At 33.8% G+C, this 25,897-nt stretch overlaps 1 protein-coding gene across 1 annotated transcript in view; it reads left to right on the forward strand.

Moving 5' to 3' along the window:
• The window catches only part of LOC119190092, a 104,365-nt gene that overhangs the window by 40,514 nt on the left and 37,954 nt on the right, over nt 1–25,897 (forward strand). Inside the window, exons 3-4 of the mRNA XM_037441147.1 lie at nt 12,643–12,828; nt 16,909–17,034. Of these exons, the coding sequence (XP_037297044.1) occupies nt 12,643–12,828; nt 16,909–17,034 (312 nt within the window). The remainder of the gene's footprint in view (nt 1–12,642; nt 12,829–16,908; nt 17,035–25,897) is intronic.

Here is a 25,897-nt window from a genome sequence, read left to right on the forward strand (position 1 = left end):
CATCAGTATTACAGAATGGATGGGGAGAAATACAATCAGAGCATCGATGGCTTGCCGATCTTTTTTGCACTCCCATGCAGTAATATAGGGAATAACTGCGATATTAGCGAATCGAAGAACAGACATTTTAAAAGACAAACCAGGTTATTAAAGCCAAAACTTCCTTCATACTTTACGGATCAGAATAGTCCACTGTGTTTGTATAAGCCGACCCTTGTCAGGCTTACAAACGTGAAGTCATGTTAAAAAAAACGACACTAATGATAGAAAAAAGGTATTTAATGCATTGAATGAATGTTTTATTATAAAGCATTATCTAGTTAAATCAATTTTATTTTGATATCATAAAATATTTTTTTTCCGGACTTTAATAATAATTATTTGTATCTATTATTAATTTATTTGTACACTTACCCCCTTATTCATAGACGTTTTTTTTTATCTAAGGACAGCGCATTGCTGTGATAACAAGTCTGTTTTTCAGTGCTGACGGCATGGCAGCCTTCGCAATGCGTAGACATAAGGCCGTTGTTATTGGCTAATATTGTTATGCAACTTGAATCTAATTAGCTGCTGGATAACCAAGCTGAGAAACAGACTCGTTATCACAGCATGCTCCGTCATTAGATAAATAACGTTTATGAATATGAGGGTTATTATATATTAAATAATAATGTAATTAATAATAAGTGACTAACTAATTTCATGATGTCGGTTTTTCGTGTTTACTCTCAATTCAAAATTTACTCTCAATTTTTCCCTAACGTGCAAAAATAAGTATAACTTCAAAAATTCATAGCAAAATATGTAATTGAAGTCTAAAAAAATAAGGCTAAAACCGACACCGAATTTATTTTCTCAAAATCTTCACTACGATCAGCCCTAGTTATAGTACATTTGCGTCTAGATTTTCATAAAAAACGACCGTGCTGGTTATCAGGCAGTCCGCTCGTTCCATTGTGGTTTGTCTTTTTTTCGTCCGAGTGCGGTCTTCAAACGTATAATTTGTTACGTTCATCTCCCGAGGATTCTCCTCTGTCAAGTAAAAAACTGTGACTTCATTATTTCAGCGACCTTTTTCTTATTCTGAATGAGAATCCTTTGTGTAATACGGTTTTGGTTTGCTGGTTTCACTTGTGCAGTTTAGAAATATGATGTGTAAAGGATGTGAATGTTTTGATCAAGCAGAATAGTGTCATTTTTTAATATTTTTTTTAAAATTTGTGGTTATTGAAAACAATGTATACCGAGAATTGAAAGATAAAATAAATTAAAATTTAGAATGTGTATTTTTTTTTTAATTATTGAAGTAAAACAGCAATGATAGAAACAAAGTGCGAATAACACATACCACACAAATGTAAAGCTCGCGACATTACTATAAGTTCTCACAGATGACATCGCACCTACGACACCCCTTGCCCCCCAGTGCACTGAGGGATGCTTGACAGCCTTAGACACACAGTTCATGGTTGTAACGACACATTGAGGCTTATGAAGGCTCGCGAAAATTTCTTGGCCTTCATCCCTTCGCCGATCCTTTCAGGAGGTTTTCTTCTTTAAATGAGCGCTCGTTTCCTTCCCCTACTTTCTACCCCCAGCTATCCCGTCCCAACTTACCTCCAGACCCCTGCCGTCGCTGAACTGATTCTAGTATTCCCATTCACAGAATTCTGGTGTTGCCGGATACAATACACAAAAAAAGCCACGTACGGGAAATTCGTCGTATACGAGCCGTACGCGTTACAGCAATGCGGATACAACGGTCCCGCAGTTTTATCTGTTAAACAAACCTAGTTGTGGAATCAAGTTCCGTACATCAGACGCGTTGATAAATCGCCCGATTAATCTACCGCTGGCAAGTTTCGTACGAAATAAACTTTTATTTCCGACTGTGGTAGATGTATTCTCGATTGACAACTTGTACTGATAGGGAGTTCGGGAAATAAATGAGTGGCGCGGACAGTGTGGTTATTTTTTTTCGGAGCTGTCATTAACGAAGGGAATATTGTTGGCAGTATCATTATTTTTCTTTTTTATTGCGCGGCCATTTGTTGCCAGTTTGTTCTGTTAATTGCCTCTATGTTTATGAACATGTGGAATTGAATTGCTTATCTTTTTGTTTCTTTCGGGTCGTATTAGAGGCAGCTCTGTTTCGCTCAGAAGTACGATATCAACTGAGACGCTGTCAAATTACTTCAGCATTTTAAGGTCATCGCTTTTTAATATATACATAATATCTCATATGAAATCTTATGTCATATGACGGAGTTTGTTGAGAACCTACTCAAAGGTGACATTGATTTACTAATATGACCCTAAAATACTAAGTTAAGATGGTCGATATTGGGCTGTAACACCGGTGAAACCAACGTAGTTTCACTCACTGAGTCACTCCCCAAGTGGTGGTAACGAATGCGTTTTTCGCCGAGAAGAAAAACATACCGTAAACAAACACAATATTAAATCTCACCTTTTTCAGCCTGAAGCCTGAAACCTAAACCATAATGGGAGAAAACCAAATTTAATTCGCCCTCACGGGAAACTTTTAATTGAATCCAACTTCCTGATACTTTTTAATTACTCTGTGTATCAAGTTAAGGCATGACATATGCAGACATATTTGGGGTAAAGAAATTCTTTTAATATTTAATTTATAACTTGAGAAGTTGTTTGTCTTTGAAATTTTTGACGGTTCAATTTGAATCATGCGATGAACTTTTTTCATTATACCTGGCCTACTTAAGTATATATGTGGATATACTAAAAATGTTAAATATAATATTGTTTTAACACTTATTTTGCATAAATTAAGTGTGGTTTTTAAACTATAAACATAAATATTTTTAGAGAATGAATACCGTTCGTGACGTCATTATCGAATCAGCCATACTGTCTTCATAACTAAAATATTCCTGATTCAATAAAGAAAATATTTTTTTCACAGGTCTAAATTCAAATATATGTAATTAGGAACACTAATTCTCAAACTTCCGGATCCTCTTCCCTTATTTAACAATATGACTCGGCATATTCAAGTCCTACCTCAAGCCCTAAACGAGGTCAACAATTTAAATTTCGAACCCACGCTAGTACTTAGTAACACGAGCCGTACTCAAACGGCACCCTCATTATTTTATACTAGCTTCCGCTCGCAGCTTCGCCCGCGTGGATTTCGGACTTCAAAAATGGAGCCGGTCGCGAACGTTCGAGAATGTTCGTTTTACGAAGCTACTCGCTAGGTAATTCGCTAGCCTCTAGGTGCCAAGCAAGCCGCCTGCCTGTGCGTTCGCGACCTTATATATATACATAAATAATCCTTATAGCTGCCTCGGTGGCGTAGTTGCACTGCATGCGCGGTACGGCAGCGCTCTGAGGTACGCATGATGGCTTATTATTAGCGTATTTCATGTATAACTTTGGTGTTTCTATACCGATTTCTATGATTCTTTTTTATGGAATATTTAATAATGTTAACTTTTTAAATTAGGGATGACTGAGAGTGTTATAAACGTAAGAGTAGGCAAATATAATGAGAAAGCTTCGAACTGCTAAGCTATCGGGAGTTACACGTGTTATTGTGAGTCAACCATAAAAGATAGACATATGCTGTCGTGGGATATTTTTACATAATTTTAAGGAGAACATTTCCGTCATACGTGATTTCTGTGTAGCTTTAACCATTAAGGTTGCACACGCGACGGAAGCTTAAAAAATTGAGTAACTTCTCCCGTTTTCCCAACATTTCCCTTCACTGCTCTGCTCCTATTAATTGTAGCGTGATGAAAAGTATACTATAACCAGCACAGGACTATGACAAATACTTGTACCAAGTTTCGTTAAAATCCGTCGAGTAGTTTTTGTTTCTATAACGGTTATACAGACAGACAGACAGACAGACAGACAGACAGACAGACAGACAGACAGACAGACAAAAATTTTACTAATTGCATTTTTGGCATCAGTATCGATCCCTAATCACCCCCTGATAGTTATTTTGGAAATATATTTCATGTACAGAATTGACCTCTCTACAGATTTATTATAAGTATAGATTAAAAGGAAAATATTATGAAAATAAAATATTTAAATGAAGTCGCAGTTTTGCTCACAAATGACGCGATTCATCCGCACTCTAATGAAGACGTTAAAGGCTCTAATTTGCTAAATTGTGCAGCTTGAAATAAGGCAACATCTGCATCCAGGACAATTTAGCTCGCATAACGGCATCATATGGCTATATACTGAAAGCATTTTACTCTGTTTTAGAACGTGAGATTAAATGAGTATTTTTGTATCATTTATCTACTATACTGATGGTTGGTAGACTTTTATTATACGTGCATGGTAGTTACTTTATATTTAAAGCTGGGCTCTGACGTACTCACACAATATTTTAATTTTATTTTTATTTTTTAATAAAATTAAGACGCAAAACAGATTACAATCAAAATTAAAGCTAATTATAAAATACACAAGCATAAAAACTAGACTGTATTCCTAAACTAAATTGTAAGTACTACAATATGTAGAAGTAACAATTTAGTGAACGTATTGTTTTTTTATACGATATGACAAAGTGACCCTACTACTACCTCTAATGGTAAGTAAAGTGGGGTCCAATATAATGTCGACTGACAAGAGATGTTTCCCCCTCGGCAGTATACAATAATGTCGGCCTGTTGGAACCAGATATACACAGGCTGATCCCGGAACGCGTCACACTTACGTGGGCCACTATGACGAGTTTTAATACCTTGTGTACGGTGGACGTTATCCGGGCGGATATAGATATGTTGTCAATTATAAAACGGGAGGACAATTCATGTTATGAATATTTAGTAGTAGATTTGCTCGCGGCTCCTTTTGTGAAAAAAAAAATGTTCTGCCACCAGCATACACTTTTTACTTTTCACAATAACTTTTTATAACTCAAAAATACTGACTTAATTTTAATAACATGAAGACCAATTACAGAAAAAAGCAAAATTAAATAACATCTAATAAACCTTAATTTAATTAAATGTTGTAAAACCAAGGCAGCGATAAATTAGACAGGGCTTCATCAGAGGAAGTTGTACCTAAATACGACGAAAATGAGTGGACTGCCGGAAGAATATTCAAGGTGATTTAATTACATCTACTCAATGGTACGAGATTAGCTCCGGGATTTGTGACAAAAATTTTACTTGATTAGTTTGTCTTATATTTAATTCGAAATGTAGGTTTTACTTTATGGTGTTGTGTTTAGTTTGCTGTTGGTAGGATATATTGTGTGTCCGCTCGGATAGCGACCACCGTAATAATTATATCAGCCCTGTATTATATACTTGCCCACTGCTGAGCACGGGCCTCCTCTACTACTGAGAGGGATTAGGCCTTAGTCCACCACGCTGGCCTAGTGCGAATTAGTAGACTTCACACACCTTCGAAATTCCTATAGAGAACTTCTCAGATGTGCAGGTTTCCTCACGATGTTTTCCTTGACCATTAAAGCGAACGATAAATTCACAAAGAAAACACACATGATTTTTTTAAGAAAAGTCAGAGGTGTGTGCCCTTGGCATTAACCACCGTAAACATTGTGTTAAAACCCAAAGTTGTCGCGTTTCGGGATCAGCCTGTGTATATCTGGTTCTAATAGGCCGGCACAATTGCGTCGATTTCTGTCGGTTAATCAGCTCTCGGCAGGGGTTTTTCTATTGGACCCCACTCCACTGACGATCAGGTGTAGTGGGGTCACTTTTCCATTTTGAAAGAAAGATGGTGTTTTCTTATTGTTTATGACGCATATAAAGAATCGGAACCATACTGTTAAAGGAACGAAACAATAAAATAATAATCAATCAAATCAATTTAACATTCTTGGAAATCTCTAATACTTTATACGCAAAGTAATACAATTTTTCTCCCGAAAAATGCAAGGTTCATATTAAAATTCCGTTCTCAGAGAATACTTTCACACTCCCGAAGTTCTAGAAATATTAAGAAGCAAACTACTCCTGAATATTTCTATTGAAAATCTTGGTACTTGCTGTACATTGTACAACTAAGTTAAAATCTTGCTCGCTCGATATCAGTTCACACTCGGCTGCGTTTTGCCAACATGCTTTGAATTGCTTCAGTTACAGTTGTAACAACTTCACTTGTGAACTCTTATTGTAACATAATTGTAACATTTGTATTGATTTTAATTATTAGCTACGTAGAAAAGATTATATCCTACAGTTGTCTGGAAGAGATCGTTCTTAGCGACAATACCGCTTATTGTTACACTAGCTGTAGTTATGCTTCAGTTACAGTTGCAACAACTCGTATTGTAACATAATTGTAACATTTTGTTTGATTTAAATTATTACTTCTTTAGAAAAGATTACATCCTACGGTTGTCTGGAATAGATTGCACTTAGCTACAATACCGCTTATTGTTACACTAGCTGCAGTTAATAAGTATAGGTTGCTTTTACTTTTACTTATGTGGTGTTCCATATAGAATTATCGATCTATTAGCTGTTAGGTTTGGTTTCAAACTTTTTATTTTTATTTTCGAATTTTTCAAGACAAAATATTCTTTACGTCGTATTTATAAAAACACACATCACGCCTTTATCTTTGAAGGGTTAAAGTAGGGATGCAACGACACCCATTTTCTACATGTAGGTTCCGTCCCATGACACAGAACGCATAAACTCAAACATTCATAACAAATCATAAAGAAACTTTTTCATATATTGCTAGTGATTTATATATAGGTTGATTAATACTGAATACCTTTAATGTAAGATTATCTTTTAATTCAAATGTAATTTTAAAGTTAACTACTTCAGTAACGTTTATAATAAAAAGAGAAAAAGCTTTAATTTTTATGAGGTTTTTCCCCCATTCCATTAAACAGCTAACCTTATAAAGGTTATAGATGATCTACGATTATATGTAACTGCAGAAGGCGTAATATTATGAAGAATAAATAATATCATGGTAAAGGAAATCAAAAGGTATACCTTTCTTATATAATACTTGCTGAGGATTTGACAATGATACCTATGTATTTTTTTGTAGTGTATGATTGTGACATAAATGCTTTGAACTTTTTTATATTATACTCTTGAAGAAATTGTAATTTTGCATACCATCTTTTGGTTAAATATGGTTATTTACCCATATTTGCAGAATAAATATACCTTTATGTTTACTATATTCAGTTTTTTTAAGCCGAATAAATTTAGATATCAATTAGCAATAGAATAGCAACACTACTCAAAACTGTTTATAACAAAGCATTTTGTACTATGATATCAAGCCATCATGACCAGTAAACTAGAATTGACCTGAACATCGTTGGAACACCATGCAGTGAAATTCGACGCTTATTTAAAAATATTGAGATATCTTTAAGAACGAAATTAATCAAACGGAAAGCGAGTTGGATATATAAATTGTAAACACTATCATAAACTCATAAAATGTTGTGTTAATTTAATATCAAAGATCAAACAAGTCCAATTATTTTAACGGAATCCTCAGTTTCTGCCTCTATTGTTTTGAAATAATTTCACAACAGTTAGTTGGAGCAAACATTTCATAGTTTCTCGAAGAAACAGAACGATGCCGCGGGAATGGCGTCTCGTTAAAACTCATAAAGCTTTGTTCGAATGAACTTGTTTTTAAATGTAATCTAGAATAGTGTTATCTTTTGTTTTTAAAGGTTATTGTTTTGTTTATGTATATGCTTTCGATTTGTTAAATTATAGTGTGAAGTATAAATTTTATTATTTATGGCGTAGACACCTTTCGAAAATAGTTTAAGGTTTTATGACAAATATAAATTATGAATCGAATACCAATTTCTTATGGCGGTAAAATAATATTAACTAATAACAAATCTTATTATAAGTTACCCTTATAGGTAATAATAGCGGCGATAGCCTAGTTGGGTGTGGAACGGACTACTAAGACGAATGTCCGCAGGTTCAAATCCCAAGGGCACACACCTCTGACTTTTCTAAAATCATGTGTGTATTCTTTGTGAATTTATCGTTCGCTTTAACGGTGAAAGAAAACATCGTGAGGAAACCTGCAGATCCGAGAAGTTCTCTATTGGAATTTCGAAGGTGTGTGAAGTCTACCAATCCGCACTAGGCCAGGACTAAGGCCTAATCCCTCTCAGTAGTAGAGGAGGCCCTTGCTCAGCAGTGGGCAAATATATAATACAGGGCTGATATTATTATATTATGATTATAGGTAATAATTATGATGATGTGAAATAAACCCTATATAATCAAAATCAGCAACCGTAATCCAGTTACAAAATCAAATATCAATTGTCAATACAAAAATTTTCCTCATGCGTATTTTTATGAAAAAGAATCACAACAAAGGGGAGATAGTGCAGTGAGCCGGAACCGGAACATTCCGTAGCACCGCACGTAGCGACCGTAGCACGTGTATTCACCTACGCCGTAGCCGCGTAGCGCCGTGAAATATTTTGAATAGAGATTGTAAAATATTCTAACAAACGATTTCTGCTAGTTCTCTACTCAGATATTTTTATTTGAACGTATGAATAAAATAAAAATGTCACAATGATAATTCCATACCGTTTTATTACAGTTGGTTCCACACAGTATTATTATAATTGGATGTGTTAATATTATCCTGGGATAAAATAATATTTTATATCTAATTTATTGTTATTTTATTCAAACAGGCCTTAACAAATAGAGTTCGCTTTCGTTCTAAATCATTACATTGTATCACGCTAACCCTCTTTTTTAATTTAAAAGCCTCAAGAAAACAACTAAAGATATAAATAAGGTAGTCTAAACCATTTTTTGTTTCAGAAGGTCTCCCTGTTTATTTTATTACTCTATCTCGCGCCAGATTACTTCCACTTTTTGTTTAGTTTTTTAGTTTTCAGAAAAACAGTTTCACCGAGGATTAATGCACATTTCTCTTAATTATAGAATGTTTTAACAGGGCGAGTTTGAAAAACCTATTATACAAAACTATTTTAAAAACAGTTTTATAATAAATACTACAATGAAATACAATAATTGATCTTTGAATTTACATACATACATACATAACATCACGCATTTTATCCCCGAAGGGGTATGCAGTGGCGCAATTAGGGCACCCACTTTTCGCCAAGTATGTTCCGTCCCATGATGTGATAGGGGGCGATCCTATCGCCATATCGGGCACAAATTCCAGACTCCGGGCTGATACTAAGCAGAAAAACCCAAATATCACTTTGCCCGACCCGGGATTCGAACCCAGGACCTCAGAGCGCTATTGTACCGGACATGCAATACAACTACGCCACCGAGGCAGTCAATCTTTGAATTTGCCAGACAAAAATCGAACTTAGCTAAAGGACCTATAGCACATAGAAAGAAAACACTCTCCTTACCCGAACGTTATAATAACTCTTACCTTTTAATTGTGTCTGGTTCTTTAAGTGCTTGCTTGGCGAAGTCTGAGAATGTTTCTTCTACATCTTTTCCATTTGGATTTGGTCCAAACGGTTTTATTGTCAGTATCGAGGACTCGCTGGCGATTTGAAATGGAATGCGCAAGTTACATTTATATATATTTTTTATTTCTCGCTGTCCAACGGATTACGAACAAATTGCTTATTAGTTGTAGCATATTTATGTCACATGTTTAAGCAGAAATATATTTTAATAGTCTTATATATGGAAAGTTAAATTGGATTACGATCGAATCTAAATTTTATTCATATCTATAGCTATTGATTTTTATATTTATTTACATATATTTAATTTTAATGTTAATACTTTGGCAGTATACGTATAATTTTATCATTTAGATAATTTTGATGAATTTAAAGGCTTCATTGATAATACTTCGTGCTTAGGTTTCTAAATTACTTTTTTTGTTATTAGGTTCCAGACTTTTATCTTCTTAATATATTGTTTTTTATAGCTTTCAATGATGTTCGCCTGATAGTAAGCGACCGCCCATAAACACCATCCAACATCCTTGAATGACAAAGTATTATTTTGAATTCTACTGCGCTCGCCATCTTGAGACGTGAGATGTTAAGTCTTATTACGTCCAGTAGTAGTATACTGGGTAAAACGTTCTTCAAATCGGAACACAACAGTGACTACACACTGTTTCTTGACACATGTATATAGCCCTTATTGAGTAAAAACTTTTAACCACAGGTCCAATGCCATTTTATGATCGGATTGATTTATTTGAAAACAATCATTATTTTTTATGGATTGATAACTTACAAAATATTTAGGTATAAAAAATGCTCAATTATATTTCAATTTCACCTGATTTTTATGAATTAGTAAATCACAAAATATTGAGATATTTAAATTAAATCCTTGTTCATATTCAGCTTAACTTTTCTCTAACTGAATCTCGCTTACTTGCTTTAACCAAACTGTTACAGAAATTCCCCTTTAATTCCATAATCGATCTAGTACATACCAAGACCTATTGTATCTGTTAACCAAGCCCAATTAGTAGTTCAATATGCTGGAGATAATGATGATCTAAACACTATACTAACATGACTGTTTACTAACACAATAGACGTGGCAGTTTGTTGATATTATCATATTTACTGTTAATTAATTAACGATTATGCACATACAAACATAAACAATCATGCTCTTATCCCATAGGGGTAGGCAGAGATTATTCAGCGTCATATGCTACGATATTGACACACCTTTTTTGTCGTCTATATTCATAGTTTTCGCCAGTTAAGCTGGTGGTAGGATATATTTTATATCCGCCTGGATAGCGACAACCATACCATAAAATCCCAATAGTGGCCCACGTAAGTATATCGCGTTCCGGGATCAGCCTATGTATATTGAGTTCCAACAGACCGGCATAATTGTGTCGACTGTCAAGGGGTAATCATCTCTCGTCAGTCATACTCTATTGGACCCCAATCCACTAACCATCAGATGCAGTGGACTTACTGTAACATGCCCGTATAAAAAAAAACCGATACAAACAAAAAGACAACTAATATTTGTCATAACCGCGATATAAGTGAACGTCGTAATCAGAACAATACCGACTCTTCAGCGTCTAGAATATCTACTTCTTTATTACACAAAACGTAATCGACTTTACAAAGAATAGTTAAAAATTCAAGCACATTACGCGAGATAAGCGCCGTGTAACAGCTAGAATCTGTTTAAATGAAGGTAGTGGAAGTTTTCTGTGTTAGCACTGGAATGCTCACACGCCGAGATCTAATAGGGCAGCGGTGTTGGCAATCCGCACTGCTTTAATCGACGTCATTTGTCTGTTCCAAAGTGCTTTACTTGATTATAGAATTTTATGGAGTTGGATTTAAGATTGAAAATGCAGTGTATATTTTTTTTTCTTTTACCACATCTCTTAAGTGATAGATATTTCGTGTGATAAAATTAATTCCTCGGTGCAGTTTTCCATAAACATTTATTTGTTAATCCAGATAATTATAATCTATTTGTCCTTCAATATTCATACAAATACATATTATTTATACCTTTGCTTCTAATAAATATTCGCATAACTTCAATTTTTCAATGTATAATATTATTTAGACAGTAAAATTTAGTTTTTTAATCTCTAACGTGCCCGTTGGGATGGCACCTTTTGGGAAATGAATTTTCAAAACTCTAAGACCCAACTATGTTATATAAGAAACTCTCGTAGGTATACTTTATGCTTTTAGATTGACTTGTATGAAAAAAATTGTGGACACTATAAATAACTCCAGATAGTAGATCAGATTAGAGGTAAATATGTAAGTATAATACTGTTTTAGTATTTCATTTACTTACTGTAAACCTATCTATATACAAAGCGGCTGGAATGATTTTAATGAAATTTGGAGGTAATCTTTAAGCAGTCATCCTGTGTTTGGTGGCGATTGGACGACTAGAAGTCCTCTAGGTATATAGCTAATACTACCCGAGCGAAGCAACCCGCTAGGAAATAAAAAAGTCCGTATTTTCTCGTTAGATAACTATGGCCATTTGCTGATAATTGCTGAAACTGCTATAGTTACTGACTATTTCACAGTAGAGTAACAATTAGTCAAATGACGACGTCTACGCGACGCCTAAGCTGTAACAACAAAGTTGTTTTGATCCTATTATAATGATATGTGTGTGGCCTCGGCGATGATATATGTTACTTGTCATCGGCTAACGGAAACATGTCTTCGAACTGCCCTGACCTCTGTCATTTATTATATATCCCAGTATCTTTAATAAACAAGAATTTGCGGATATCGAAATAATTTTTTATGATATTTTTGTCGTAAGACATCGTAGGAACACATTTATGGATGCCTTTGCTGGTAGGCTAACAAATATATTCGTTGTTTTTTTTAAGATGGATATTTTGTTTTTCATGTCATAAGTAAAATATAGTGAATACCTTCTGGGTCAGTAGCAGAAATGCGATCGATTTTGGATTTATTCTTTCTTTCTCATTGAATATTATCCTAAATTAAATAATTTGTCACTTTTAGAAAAAACTTTAAGAGTAACCTCATAAAGTATAAATTCCCAAAAATCAGTCTATCATTAAAGCTTACAACGAAAATTCGTACTTAGAACGCAAATTCTATACCATTAAATTTTGTTTCAGGTTACGGCATCATTCCTCTCAAGATACCGTCGTCCCCAGCGACTCACTGCACGCTTCACACGACAGTCGGCTGCGTGGGGAACGACGACTGCACTGCGAAGAGCCACAGCGTCATCCGACTTCTGGGACCTGTGAGAGATGTCATCGTGCGACCTGCCAGGCATTACTATCGACCTGGCGAAACAAGTAGGTTCATTTATCAATATTATATTTATTTAAAACTTTATTGTACACCATATTACGTTTTCTCATTGCAAGTTTATAGGAATAACATCTCATTCCATAATCCGATGGTTCGTAAGTGCTGTTCGTATAATGACTTGGCAAAAAAACACAAAAACCTTGACATTATGAATGGCAGATTTGGATCATTCTCAAGAGGTCTAAAACAATTAATATTTACCCGCAATAGTTAGTCATATATTTTTAAGTTACACTTATAATACTTTCTTGTTTCAATTTTTTAACTATACACAGTACTTAATTGTCTTAATTTATTTTAGTCCGCACTTTAAGTAATTAACTAGTATAAGGGCGCAATGTTAGGAATACAGTCTAGTTTTTATGCTTGTATATTTTATAATTAGCTTTAATTTTGATTGTAATCTGTTTTGCGTCTTAATTTTATTAAAATAAAATAAATATTAAACAAAATACAAATATATTATATATGTCATAGGTACACTGTCAAAGCCGTGATATTACAATGTCACTAGTATATGACTGCCTCAGTGGCGTAGTTGTAATTGTACACAGTACGAATAGGACTACTGCGCTGACGTCCTGGGTTCGAATACTGGGTCGGGCCAAAATAATTGTGACTGGGTTTTTCGTTGGATTGCCGAATTATAAGAGAGAAGGAACAGACAGCGCATCTGTCTATTGCGCACACACTTATGCAATATAATATCCCTTGCGTACCTGACTCATCTCCATTAAGTTTGGCCGCAATGGCCGAAATCCTACCAAGAGCGATTCATTAATTTAAAAAGCAACGTGAACAAAGAATAGTTTGTGTTGTTTCTGTTGGCCTACAGATAATAAAATTAATAATTCAATAACATATGTATTGGCAAAAACATAATAATAGAATGGTATAATAGTTAAACAATTGCGAGCTTAGGAAATATTATTGCTAAGGATCAAATAAAGGTCTTTGAGACCTAATAAAGTTATTACGGAAAGTCAAATTAAAACAATATTCATTTAAAATATTTACTTTCTAATAAAACCTAATAAATATTTTATTTCTATGAATTATATATTAGCTTATGGATCATTCAGTATCTCTTCAAGCAATAACGGAACAAATATCTATTCTGTTTAAGTCCAAAGTAAGTTCTTTGAGTAAATAAAAATAAAATACGGGTTTATTTAGTCTTCATTCAGTCAGATAATTAATTTGTGCTATTTTATTTAAAGTTTACAACCTATAAAACGGAGGAACGTAAACATTTACGTTTAACGTTTAATCCGTCTTTGTTAGAACGAAGGAGCAAGGTACCAAGTTTATTTCAGTTTTCGAAGTATTTTTTATAAGAGAAGGTAAACTTTTAGATAGATTACCTGACGGAGTGATCATAGATTATCTATAAACATCAACAATATTATAAGAATAAAGGTAACGATATGTTTTTTTATTTATTTATTTATTAAGTTTTCCAACAGACCTAACACTACGATTAAAATAATTTAAATATTATAACATATAGCTATAATGTAAGCACAAGTAAGAAAACTCAACATGTATATAATTGTTTCTAAAAGTGACTTCAAGCGCAGCAAATTAAAGACAATATAATAAGGAGACGGTCAAGCAATAAGTTAAACTATGTCAGACTATATATATTCATTTAATACCTATGTATATACTTTTATTTGTAGGTAAATTTGCCATTAATTGACACATCGAAAAAAAAAAGATTTAATTCTCCACCCCTCTTCAACTTCTTACTCCCTTGGGATAAAGATCAAATTAACCATAACAAATAGAGATTCAAATGCACCTTACAAAAAACGGTCAAAACCGTCGCCAACTACAAACTTACTGTCCAACTTGTTATTAATTACCACCCATACATTTCACTAACATCTGCTTCAACCCGTATAAATCTTCGAATTTACTTCAGAACCCTTTAAGTGACATTCCTAAATTGATCATTAGGGGGACTAAGGTTTCCATTACCTAATGTTACACTTGACTTATAACCTCATGCCTATATTATAAGTGAAGACGACGTATTTGCAATTAATCGCATTATCTTAAGTCGTGGAAGATAAACAGACACAGAAAATAGCCTTAAAATAAAAGCTTTACTTTTGCTTATCATACTATAAAAGATGTTGTGACTGTTGTAGGTAAAATAAATATTTCTTTCCCATATTCTTTAAATTTTAAGGTCGAAAATTCTCTTATTGTCTTGAATGACGAGACGAGCTTTCCGATCGCTTGATGGTAAGCGATACGACCGCCCATAAACAGTAGAAACACCATCCAACACCTTGATTTACAAAGTATGATTTGGCAATTCACTGCGCTCGCTATCCTGAAGCATGAGATGTTGAGTGTTATTATGTCCAGTAGTGACACTGGTTTCAATGTCCTTCAAACTGGAATACAACAGTGACTACACACTGCTGCTTAGCGGCAGACACAGACACAGCGGTGGTACCCATCCAGGTGGGGTTTCTCATATGAGAGACCTACCACCAGTAAACTCTGGCAATATTATTGAACGGTGGTGATAACTTACCATAAGGAGACCTTAATAGTCTAGTTATCTCCTGCCATGTACTCTAAAATTCAATACAAAACTGCATATTCTGAGCTTTTCAATATCATTTTCATACCAAAATAAATAAACGGACGCAAAGTTTATTTCATTAATTAATTTATTAATGCTATTTCAATTCAATTAACTGTGACACAGAAAGCTTTAAAATACTACAATTCGAATATTGTACACAAAATGAAACAAAAGCTTGTGCCGACACAATATATCTTATTAATGACCGGCCATCGTAAATAGCTCAATACATAAAACCATAAACCTTTGTTCACACTTACATAACAATGGCGTGCGGTTTACAGTAGAATACATATCCTTTCATATTTTCGTTTAATATTTGTGTTAAATAAGTTTTCATTTTAAAGCAAATAAATTTAACATTTTTATTTGGGAATAAGTTATAAAATATATTTTGTAAGTAATGATTTGTATTAGGTAGCGTACCGGACTCAAATTTTCTTATTGAGTGAATTTCTGACCCTGCTATATAAAAATCAACACATGAGTCATATTGCTCCCGAATAACTAATTTAAAATTATTGTTGACCTTTATTGGCCTGCTTTATTTTAGTTTAGCATAACATCATAAATATTTCTCATTGACAAAACGCACTACGCATTATCATTTACAACGTAACCATTGCTAGAAATTCCAGATTTATTTCGCTCCAATAAAACTACCAATAATAGAACCGTATGATTACTCGTCGTTCGAAATCGCGGCGTTTGGTCCCTTAAGTGTGGACGCCGCTTAACGACCTGTACCTGTATCGAATATCTCTGTTTTATGTATTTTCTCGAGCCCATTAATTTTTACGGAATTCTGTATTCGCTTTACGATTTTGTTTTATGTTTCCGCGACCCTAAAACCCAGCTTACATGTTTATGGTGGCCCAAATTAATGTAGAACGGAATTACTTTTTGGAATTCTAATTTCGAATTTTTATTACAACGTTCATTAACAGTTCCGTTAAATGATCATTAATTATGTGGTTGTGTTTTCTTATGAAAGAAAAATAAAATTTCTTTTCCCATTGAAAGTTGTGGGTGTAACAAACAATTTATTTCTATATTGTCCAACATTAAATCAAAATAATAAAAGTGACGTTGAGTTTTTAACATATTGCATCACATTTTATTTAATTACACTAATTTCAATACCTAAATATAACTAAAATCCAATTGTTTATAGGTAATTCATTTTAATGGCATATAAAAGCCACAACAATTTGATTACTTTACGTCTCACAAATTATAAATCCCTAAAGGAATTCAATTCGAAACAAATTAATCGAGTTCCAATTTTGAAATTTGAATATGTTAATGGCCGTTCCACACCGTCCGTTCGGATCGCTCAGTAGCCTCAAGAGACAAATCGGTTGGTGTGGACATTGACTTGTTTAAACTGTCGATGGAACTGTTTTAGAAATTAGAACGTTATTTTACATTAATTAAATGTCAATATCAATTGTTTCAGTAACTTTCTGGATCCTGGCTCTCGACCACGATCTCAGATTAGTTCGGGGCGAATTAGCGTATGTTGCGCTGAGTGACCCCGCAGGCACCAAAGTGGCGATATGGGAGGAACTGTCTATGGATGAAGGTGAGTTTAATTGGTTTGATTAGTATTCCATAAAATGAAATACCCGTGGGATACACATATTATTAAAAAAAAAGAAATATACTGTATCATAAACCATTTAATATAACTTGTTTTTTATGATAATGTTATATTCAGTTTCTCAGTTCGAAATTTTTGCCTTATTTTTCATTGCAAACATTGCCCTATACATTAGACATATTGCTAAGTAATAAAGACCTATGTATATAAAATGATTTTGTAGGTCGTTGTGTCTTAAAATTATATTTCAATGTACTGTCCATTTGTATTCCAATTTTAAATAACCAACGGTATAGTTCTTAACAAACATCAAAGGGCTTTGTAAACCAAATGCTTATTCCGCATCTTGACATTTGTGCGTCTGTTAAGTTTCCTTTCAAATCGTAGTACATTGATGACGTCACGCAAACAATGCCGACTGTTAGGTTATATTTCCACTGAAGCAGAACGAGGTGACGCGGAAAAGTTTGGATTTTAAAAGGAATTGTTAAGGGAAGTCATGTGGAACAGTAATTCGAATTTTAAATAATTTATTCATACATTTCTGATTTTTGTAAATTCTTTTGGTCATGATTGAGTTGTTAGAATTGACTATTTAAATTTTATAAAATTATGCTCAGTTGGAACCATAGGTCTAGGAAATAGATGGACACTCCTATACCACTGTCAAGCAAATACTAGTAAATAGGTAATAAAAAGAAAGTAATCGTGCATTGTCTACAGGAAACCGCCACATACCGCTCGCTTAATCGCGTTGTTTGTACAAAGTAGTCAGCAATGTAAAAGCATTCAGTCATTTTTACAGGGAAGAACATAGACATTTTACTCATAAAAAGGTCTAGTCCTATCTCTTTTCTCACAAACTTGGAACGAAACAAAATCTTGTTAGTTCCTACGGTTCATTTCTCAACTTCAGTGTAGAAGCACCTTTACATGATCCGTGAGAGTATTCTCCTGTTACGTCACTTTCGGATTAGACCTCATTTCCTGTTTGACATTAAATTTTCATATACAAAAAGTGGCATTATGTGATGTAATGTTCTGTACTTCGTACCTCTGCTTAGTAATACGACGTAACGTGGAAAATTAAATTGTATGCTAATTGCGTAGGTTGATTGTATTTGCCGCATTCAATTTCTTCATTTAGTGTCTTGGAGCGTTTAAGCAATTTAGAGTTCAATACATAAGTATGATAATTTTTAATATAATTATGAATAGATATATAAATATTTTTATTAATTTGATGAACATCACAAAAAACTTATTTTACCAACAAACGAATATAATCTTGTACGTTTTTTCAGTCATTTAACTAATTGCGGATTTCTCTGAACTAATAAGAGCTTGAAGTGACTTTGGTAATTTCGTTTTAGCTCCGATTTCTACTAGTGCCCACGAGCAGATAACCGCTTCTCGTTCTAAATTTAAATTAAGATATAGATAAGATAAAGATTTCCTTTTCTTGTCTTCAGATGAAATGTCATGGTCTTCAGTAATCAACGACTTAATTCCAATTTTAAATTTAGCAATTCTTTTTTTATTGGCCAGTATTAATTATTTCCATAAAATAGTTTTATTTTGATGTTATATTACCAACTTGCCCTTTTTCGTAAAATATTTTTGAACAAATTCTTAATATCAATTATCCACTTTTGGAATAATTTAATTCCTTAAATTAATATCGATTTCAATCATGCTTATAGTTGTAAGATTTGACATACTTAATTTTTTCCACGATCTGCACTCTTTAACATACTATGAAGCTCTTGCATTTCATCTACAAGGTATTTATGTTGTTACAAAACTTATTGTATGTAGACTTAATAGAAAGGAAGGAGAATACGAACTAAAAAATATATGGCAAGTCTGCAGACGTGTGGCAATTCGTTAAAGAAAAGTAAGCGAATACGACTAAAAAAGATGATTATTGATAAAATTTAAAAAGAATAGTGATAAAAAAATAAACATAAATAAAGGCACATTAAGAAAATGACAAGGCATTTGACATGAAAATAATAATGTACTCATAAAACCAAAACCGTAACAAATTACAACAAAGATATGAAATTTTAACAAGAAAGCAAATGCTCCCAGAATTCCTATCAAAGCTCGAAGTTAATTAACCCAGCGTTCATTAACTTTGGCGCTCCGCAAATGAGCTCGCGAAGTTTAAGTAACAATTTAAAGTAAAATAGTTTTGTGTCACACTTTACAATACCTTTAGGTGTGAACTTAGTTGCATTTCGTTTTGCGATGTCACTGCGCTTGCTCGAAATTGAGTTTACTTTCCAAAAACTTTTTTATAAGTAGATAAAATGCTAGTCAATATATAAAGAGAAAACATAAATAATAAAGAGATAAATAATTATTTAAATAGTAATACGAGCAGTCTAATCTCCATTTTCAATAAAAGATCCCAATCCCTTTTTTCTATCTTAAAATGGACTCATGGATATAGATCAACATATGGTAGAATCCGAGCTGATGATAGAAAAAGCCAACATCACTGCCCTGTATTCGAACGCGGGACGACAGATTGGTGTTGTACCGGCCATATACTAGTAGTGTATTTACTGATGGTAGGTCTCATACGTGAGAGTCCGCCTGAGTAGGTACCACCGCAATATCTATTTCTGCCGCCAAGCAGCAGCGTGTCACTGTTGTGTTCCGGTTAGGAGGACATTGTAGATAAACTGGACATTATAAGACTTAACATCACATGTTTTAGGATGGCGAGCGCAGTGAAATACCAAACGATACTTTGTGGTGGATGGGGTTTCTACTGTTTATGGTCGTATCGCTTACCATCAGGCGAACGGCAAGCTCGTCTCGTCATTCGAAGCAATAAAAAAATACAACTACGCCACAGGGGCAGCCATAACTTTGGACGAACAAGAAACCGTTCAGTCAAACAAGACAAGACATAACGTGATTCCTATTACGGAATCATGTTAACATCATCTGAAACTGGAATTAGTTCTGGCCGAAATACATGTTTGACCGGTTAATTAATGTTTATTGATAGTATTACATATCTAAAATGACTTGTACTATGCCATAAGGTTGATTTATGCCTATTTATTCATAAGAGCCTAGGTCAAATAAATATTATTTCTGGATTTATCTCCAAATTAATGTTAAAAAATATATTTTAGATCTCACAATAAATCGGATTTTAGAGATAATATAATAGGTATTACTATAGATCAGTAGCGAAGGATGAAATTTTCTGAAACGGAATCCGTCACAACCTATTAATTTCCTAATATACATTAATGCGGTCTAGAAATCGTACTAATGATAATGAGATTTAATATAAATTACAAAAGGAAAGCCGACAGGACGAGAATTATACCAACCTTTCGCCACTGCTATAGATTTATATACCTTATAATAATGTAAAGTTCAGTCATACATTGTTAGGTTCAATATAGATAAAGCCTAAAAATACATCAAGAACAAATAAGAGCGAAATTGCCACCCTCCATTATTTGCATCTCAATTCGTATGCATTTAAAGATGAATTGCAAGACAATCATAGTATGACCAATATAAGTTGAACTACATAATTATGAAGCAATTTCCCAGTGGCTACGATGTACAAAAGTGATTCGCGGGTGCGAAGATCAACGTTAACTGGCCGTTCGTGTAACAATCTCTAATTGCGAAGTTACTTTTGTTGTTGTTGCTTTTTGACTTGATAAGAGTTATGACTAGACGAAAATTTCTTTTGTAGAAAATGGATTCGCTAAGTTAAGTGATATAAAAATATGAGTATGAGAGTAATTACTTTGTTCTATATTTTTGGCATTTCGCCTGTACGTAATGCAATTAGTGTCAATTAGTTATGGCCGTTTATACCAATATTGTGTCTGAACAATTTGGTAGCGATGGAAGCGTTCATATCATGCTCTCTTAATGTGATGGTTGTGGTGAGCGCTGTTAACTGCGTCACAGTTAGTTTAACTCAAACACCATCACGCATTTTATCCCCGAAGGGGTATGCAGAGATGCAACCAGGGCACCCACTTTTCGCCGAGTGTGTTCCGTCCCAGGATGTGATAGGGGGCGAGCCTATCGCCATATCGGGCACAAATTCCAGACTCCGGGCTGATATTGAGCAGAAAAACCCAATTATCACTTTGCCCGACCCGGGAATCGAACCCAGGACCTCAGAGCGCTGCCGTACCGCGCTTGCACTATAACTACGCCACTGAGGCAGTCCTCAATTAGTCCTCAGTAGATTAACTCAAAGACATTAAACTATATAGTTAGTTATAGACCGCAGAGCCAAATTTTTGCTCCAAAAGTTATTACCAATTAGTAATAAGCCTACCTTATTTGAAATGTCCGTATGACAAGATGTCACAGCGTCCTTATATATTAAAAAAATATATATATATATTTACAGAAAATATAATATTCGCATTAAAAATGTGCAATTCATGATATGAAAAAAATATTAAGTATTTTACATTGATGTTTTGCTGTTTCACGGTTGATTGAGTTACCATTGCATAAGCGCAAAATTTTTGTATAACAATCTCCCTAATGTCCGCTTTATATAATCGTAGAATTCTTTGAATTAACTAAGTACTGCAGTAAGCAACTATCGAACCATTTTCATATATGTTTTGTACATTATAAAGATTACTATTATTTTTTGTATCATTACTGAATCTCAGCTCATAGGCCAGGTTGCAGGATACGGACGGATTCAATTCTGCACCAGCGTAAGGCAAAATATTGGTTGTAGCATGAAAGGCAATATTATGTTATTGAACGTCCTTCTAAAGGTTCTAGTCTACTGGCTCCTCAGGATTTAGACCTAGTATTTGCTGATTCTATTTGTGTAATGGGGTAAAAATTTTCCGATCGTAAGTCAACTTATTAAGTAATCCATACCAACCAGACACAAAAAAAAATTGCGAGCATAGCAATTACGAGCATTATAATTAAATGAGGGCAAATAATTTTAAATATATCAAATGTCACATAAAGTAGTGTGGAGGAGAATAAATAAACAGATGGTACATAAGTAATTTTGTGTCTATAATTGTAAATAAATCGGCGCTTGAAAGGGACATATCTAAGCGACAATCGGTAAAATTTTGAGTAGAGTTCTTTAAAGTTTTGATTTTAATTTGAAAATTCATAACAATTAAACTTTTTGTTTTATAAAGATATAGTCTAATGATATTAAAATTTTCCTATACCTACACAACCTAGATCAAATGAAGCAGAAAAATATGGCGATTCAAAATATTTATACAATTCATTTTCGGTATATTTGTCGCTTAGATATAATTTTCTTTCAAGCATATAAATATTACAAATCAATACATAATTACATAATTCCACCAATACCTATATCAATAAACACAAACAAAGTAACTGGATAAGCAGATTCCAATTTTTATCTATTTTGAACAACGGCCGACAAGCGCCACAGAAAGCCTTTCCATGTCATATCGGGCTAACCCGCGTCAAAATTTGATAGATTGGATTCGCAGTTCGCGGTTGATTGGCTTGCAATGGACAGTTATTATTTAGTTGATATACTGGATGAACGATGATTTACATGCTTTGTTACATATGCAACAATTTTATTTCAATATTCAAAAACAATGCTGAACGTAAAATTATACAAATTACAAAACGTAATTGTAATTGTTATTATTTTTCAAGTAATTTGTAATCGTAATTCTAATTACATATAGTAATCGTAATCAGTAATTAGTAATCGAATTACTTTTTGCTCAACACCGATTTGTAGTTCAAGCTTAATTTTACTCATAATTATGAGCTGTCGTAACACTTACCATTAAGCCAACGATAAACTATTCTCGTTATTAGACGATATAAAAAAATTAAGACTAATGACGTATATTTCTTGAACTATAGTTAGCGAAGGAATTAGCTGTATAATGCCGGAGGAAATTGTGGGTGCTTAGACGATCCTTAACGAAAGGAATGGAATTTAGCGGAGGTGGCGTAGGTTTATAGTTAAACGAAACAAATAACAACACATTAGCCACCTTAATTTGCTATTTCTTACCTACAAATGGGATTAGGTATTTACTAGTCAAGGTAATACTATACAAATGATATTTTTTTTATCTGCGTATCCGACAACTGCCTGAACAGTTCAGTTAAATATTCTTTTGAGAAAACTATTATTCCTGATTTTAACAATATTTTATGTACAGTTGATCTTACCTTGAAAAAAAATAAGGTGAAAAATTTTATTATTCACTTTTATAAAAGGACGAGGTCACAAATTGCTTTTGCTGCAGAACATTTAGCTTTCATATTAATATTTTTCTCTTTGAATTTCTATATTTTCGATCGTAACTGTTCATACACACTTAGGTCTTTATTTCCCGTAGTGATAAGCAGAAACACAAGTGCATCTATTTTTTCACCAAGATTTCCCATGATGATATAGAGGCAAGACTATATCATAATTATTCACTGTAAGAAGTAATCTAACTTAGTTTCCCATCGGTTCAAAATATTTTCGCAAAACGTTTTCATCGAACTATAAATCATGCAGCCGGGGAGACATGGAAATTCTTTTAAGGAAAGATGGTTTAACTTTACCTGACATACCCTTTCCGACGACAAACTTGCCCTATCGATGATTGATTCGTTACATGACAAATTATTCTTGCAAATGGTTGGGGTGATGTGGAATTTTTCAGCGGAACTTTTGATGGATATTGTATGATATATTTATGGGTTGCTGGATATCGAATATTTCAAACAGATTCATCCATGTTTTTGTGAAAACAAAAATGAATAAGTGAAATAAATGACTGGTGAAAATGCGAACAAAAATAATTTTATTCATATCGAAATAACAAAAACACCAAGAAATTTTCTAATGGAATATCAAATGGAAATGTTTAAAAATTATACGAATTTCAATTTAATTACAATATCTTTAACTTTCACAATAACACTTCGTGAATTATTATCAGTTTGAACGCTAAAGTATAATCACTTAAGTCATGTTACAAAGCAAAAATTTTCCAATTCTATATTGTACAAATCTTTAGTCAAACGGAACGTGTTTCGTTACTCTCAACAAGACTTAAGTACTAATCTCAAATGGAGGAGCATTTCTAAACATTGGGCCTTCAACAACTCGGCTTTAGCAGAAATGAACTTCTGAATTATATTGAAATGTAACATCAAAGAGAAATTATTTGTAAAGATGAAGTTTAAAAGACACGACCATGTGAGAGATTAATGCTTTGCTTTCATTAATTTCACTGTAGTTTCAAAGGCGGTCGTGTAAAATATTTCTTTCTATTTTTTATTTAAAAAAGCCCGATGTTTAATCAAAGGACAACAAGCTAACACAGAGATTCTCTTTAGTATTAATTATTATAAGTATCACGGTACCGGAGTATATAATAATAATATCAGCCCTGTATTATATACTTGCCCACTGCTGGGCACGGGCCTCCTCTACTACTGAGAGGGATTAGGCCTTAGTCCACCACGCTGGCCTAGTGCGGATTGGTAGACTTCACACACCTTCGAAATTTCTATAGAGAACTCCTCAGACGTGCAGGTTTCCTCACGATGTTTTCCTTCACCGTTAAAGCGAACGATAAATTCACAAAGAATACACACATAATTTTTTAGAAAAGTCAGAGGTGTGTGCCCTTGGGATTTGAACCTGCGGACATTCGTCTCGGCAGTCCGTTCCACACCCAACTAGGCTATCGCCGCTTTTTTAAAAAAGCGGCGATAGCCTAGTATTTTTTTTTTCCGGAATATATATAACAACAAAATCCTTTTTAAAATTCATAAACATAAACTACGCTATATATAATCATGGAAACATAGTATAATATTTCTCATTTCTAATTTCCTTCATAACCACTAACACCCAAAACACGTAAGTCATCTCGACTTTCGCTGGCCAAAAACCTCGCAGACGTTAAGAGAAGTTGCGGCAAAGCCTGTCAGCCATGAGTCGGGTTTCACATACGACATTTGATTAATTACATAGCCCGACCCTCTTAAAAGTCAAATGTCATAACCGTTGACAAAAACTTGTGGCAGATGTACCCTTCAACTGTCCTCTTATATTGGATAAGTTGTGAAGAAACCGGGCTTCAGATTTTGCGCGATTCGCTCGATTCAAGTACGATAAAGTTAGTTATTTATCGGTACAAGGTTTTGTTGGAAGATTTATATATGTTATAAGCAGTCGTAGCAAAAATTGGGTGCCTTGGTTGCACCTCTTAAACCCTTCAGGCATAAACTCATGATATGTGTTTTTTATGTATAAGCATTATAAGTATGAAAATATTCTTGTGACGGCATTTGTGACCTTTTGCTACAGAAATACTGAGCGTTTGACAAACCGAGGCGGTTGGTCATTGACAAGTCATAAAAGGCGGTTGGTTAGCGAAATATTGGTGAAAGTATTTCTGTACTCAGTGATATTTCTATTTATTTTAATCAAAATCACTTCAGTTTCTAAATGTATAGTGAAACTTGGATAGAGAGTTGGAGACCAGCTGAGATATAACAAATATTCTACTATATCACAATGAAACAATAGCAGGGAGCTAATGATATCCAAACCGAAACTTAACAATAATAATAATTTTCCAAGTTGGGCAACTGAATGCATTAACTAGCGGTCCCTGTTTTGTTCGCAACTAGACTATCATTTTCTAGGAACATTGACAGAACATCATAATATTGTTCTTGGTGTTTCTTCTGTGGTTAGTTGGAATAATGAATCAACGGTTGATACATTTAAGAATGGCTATAATTCCTTCAGCGACATAATTACTAAATAAATCATTTAAATTTGAAT

This window comes from Manduca sexta, chromosome 21 (assembly GCF_014839805.1).
Source record: "Manduca sexta isolate Smith_Timp_Sample1 chromosome 21, JHU_Msex_v1.0, whole genome shotgun sequence".
Taxonomy (NCBI): domain Eukaryota; kingdom Metazoa; phylum Arthropoda; class Insecta; order Lepidoptera; family Sphingidae; genus Manduca; species Manduca sexta.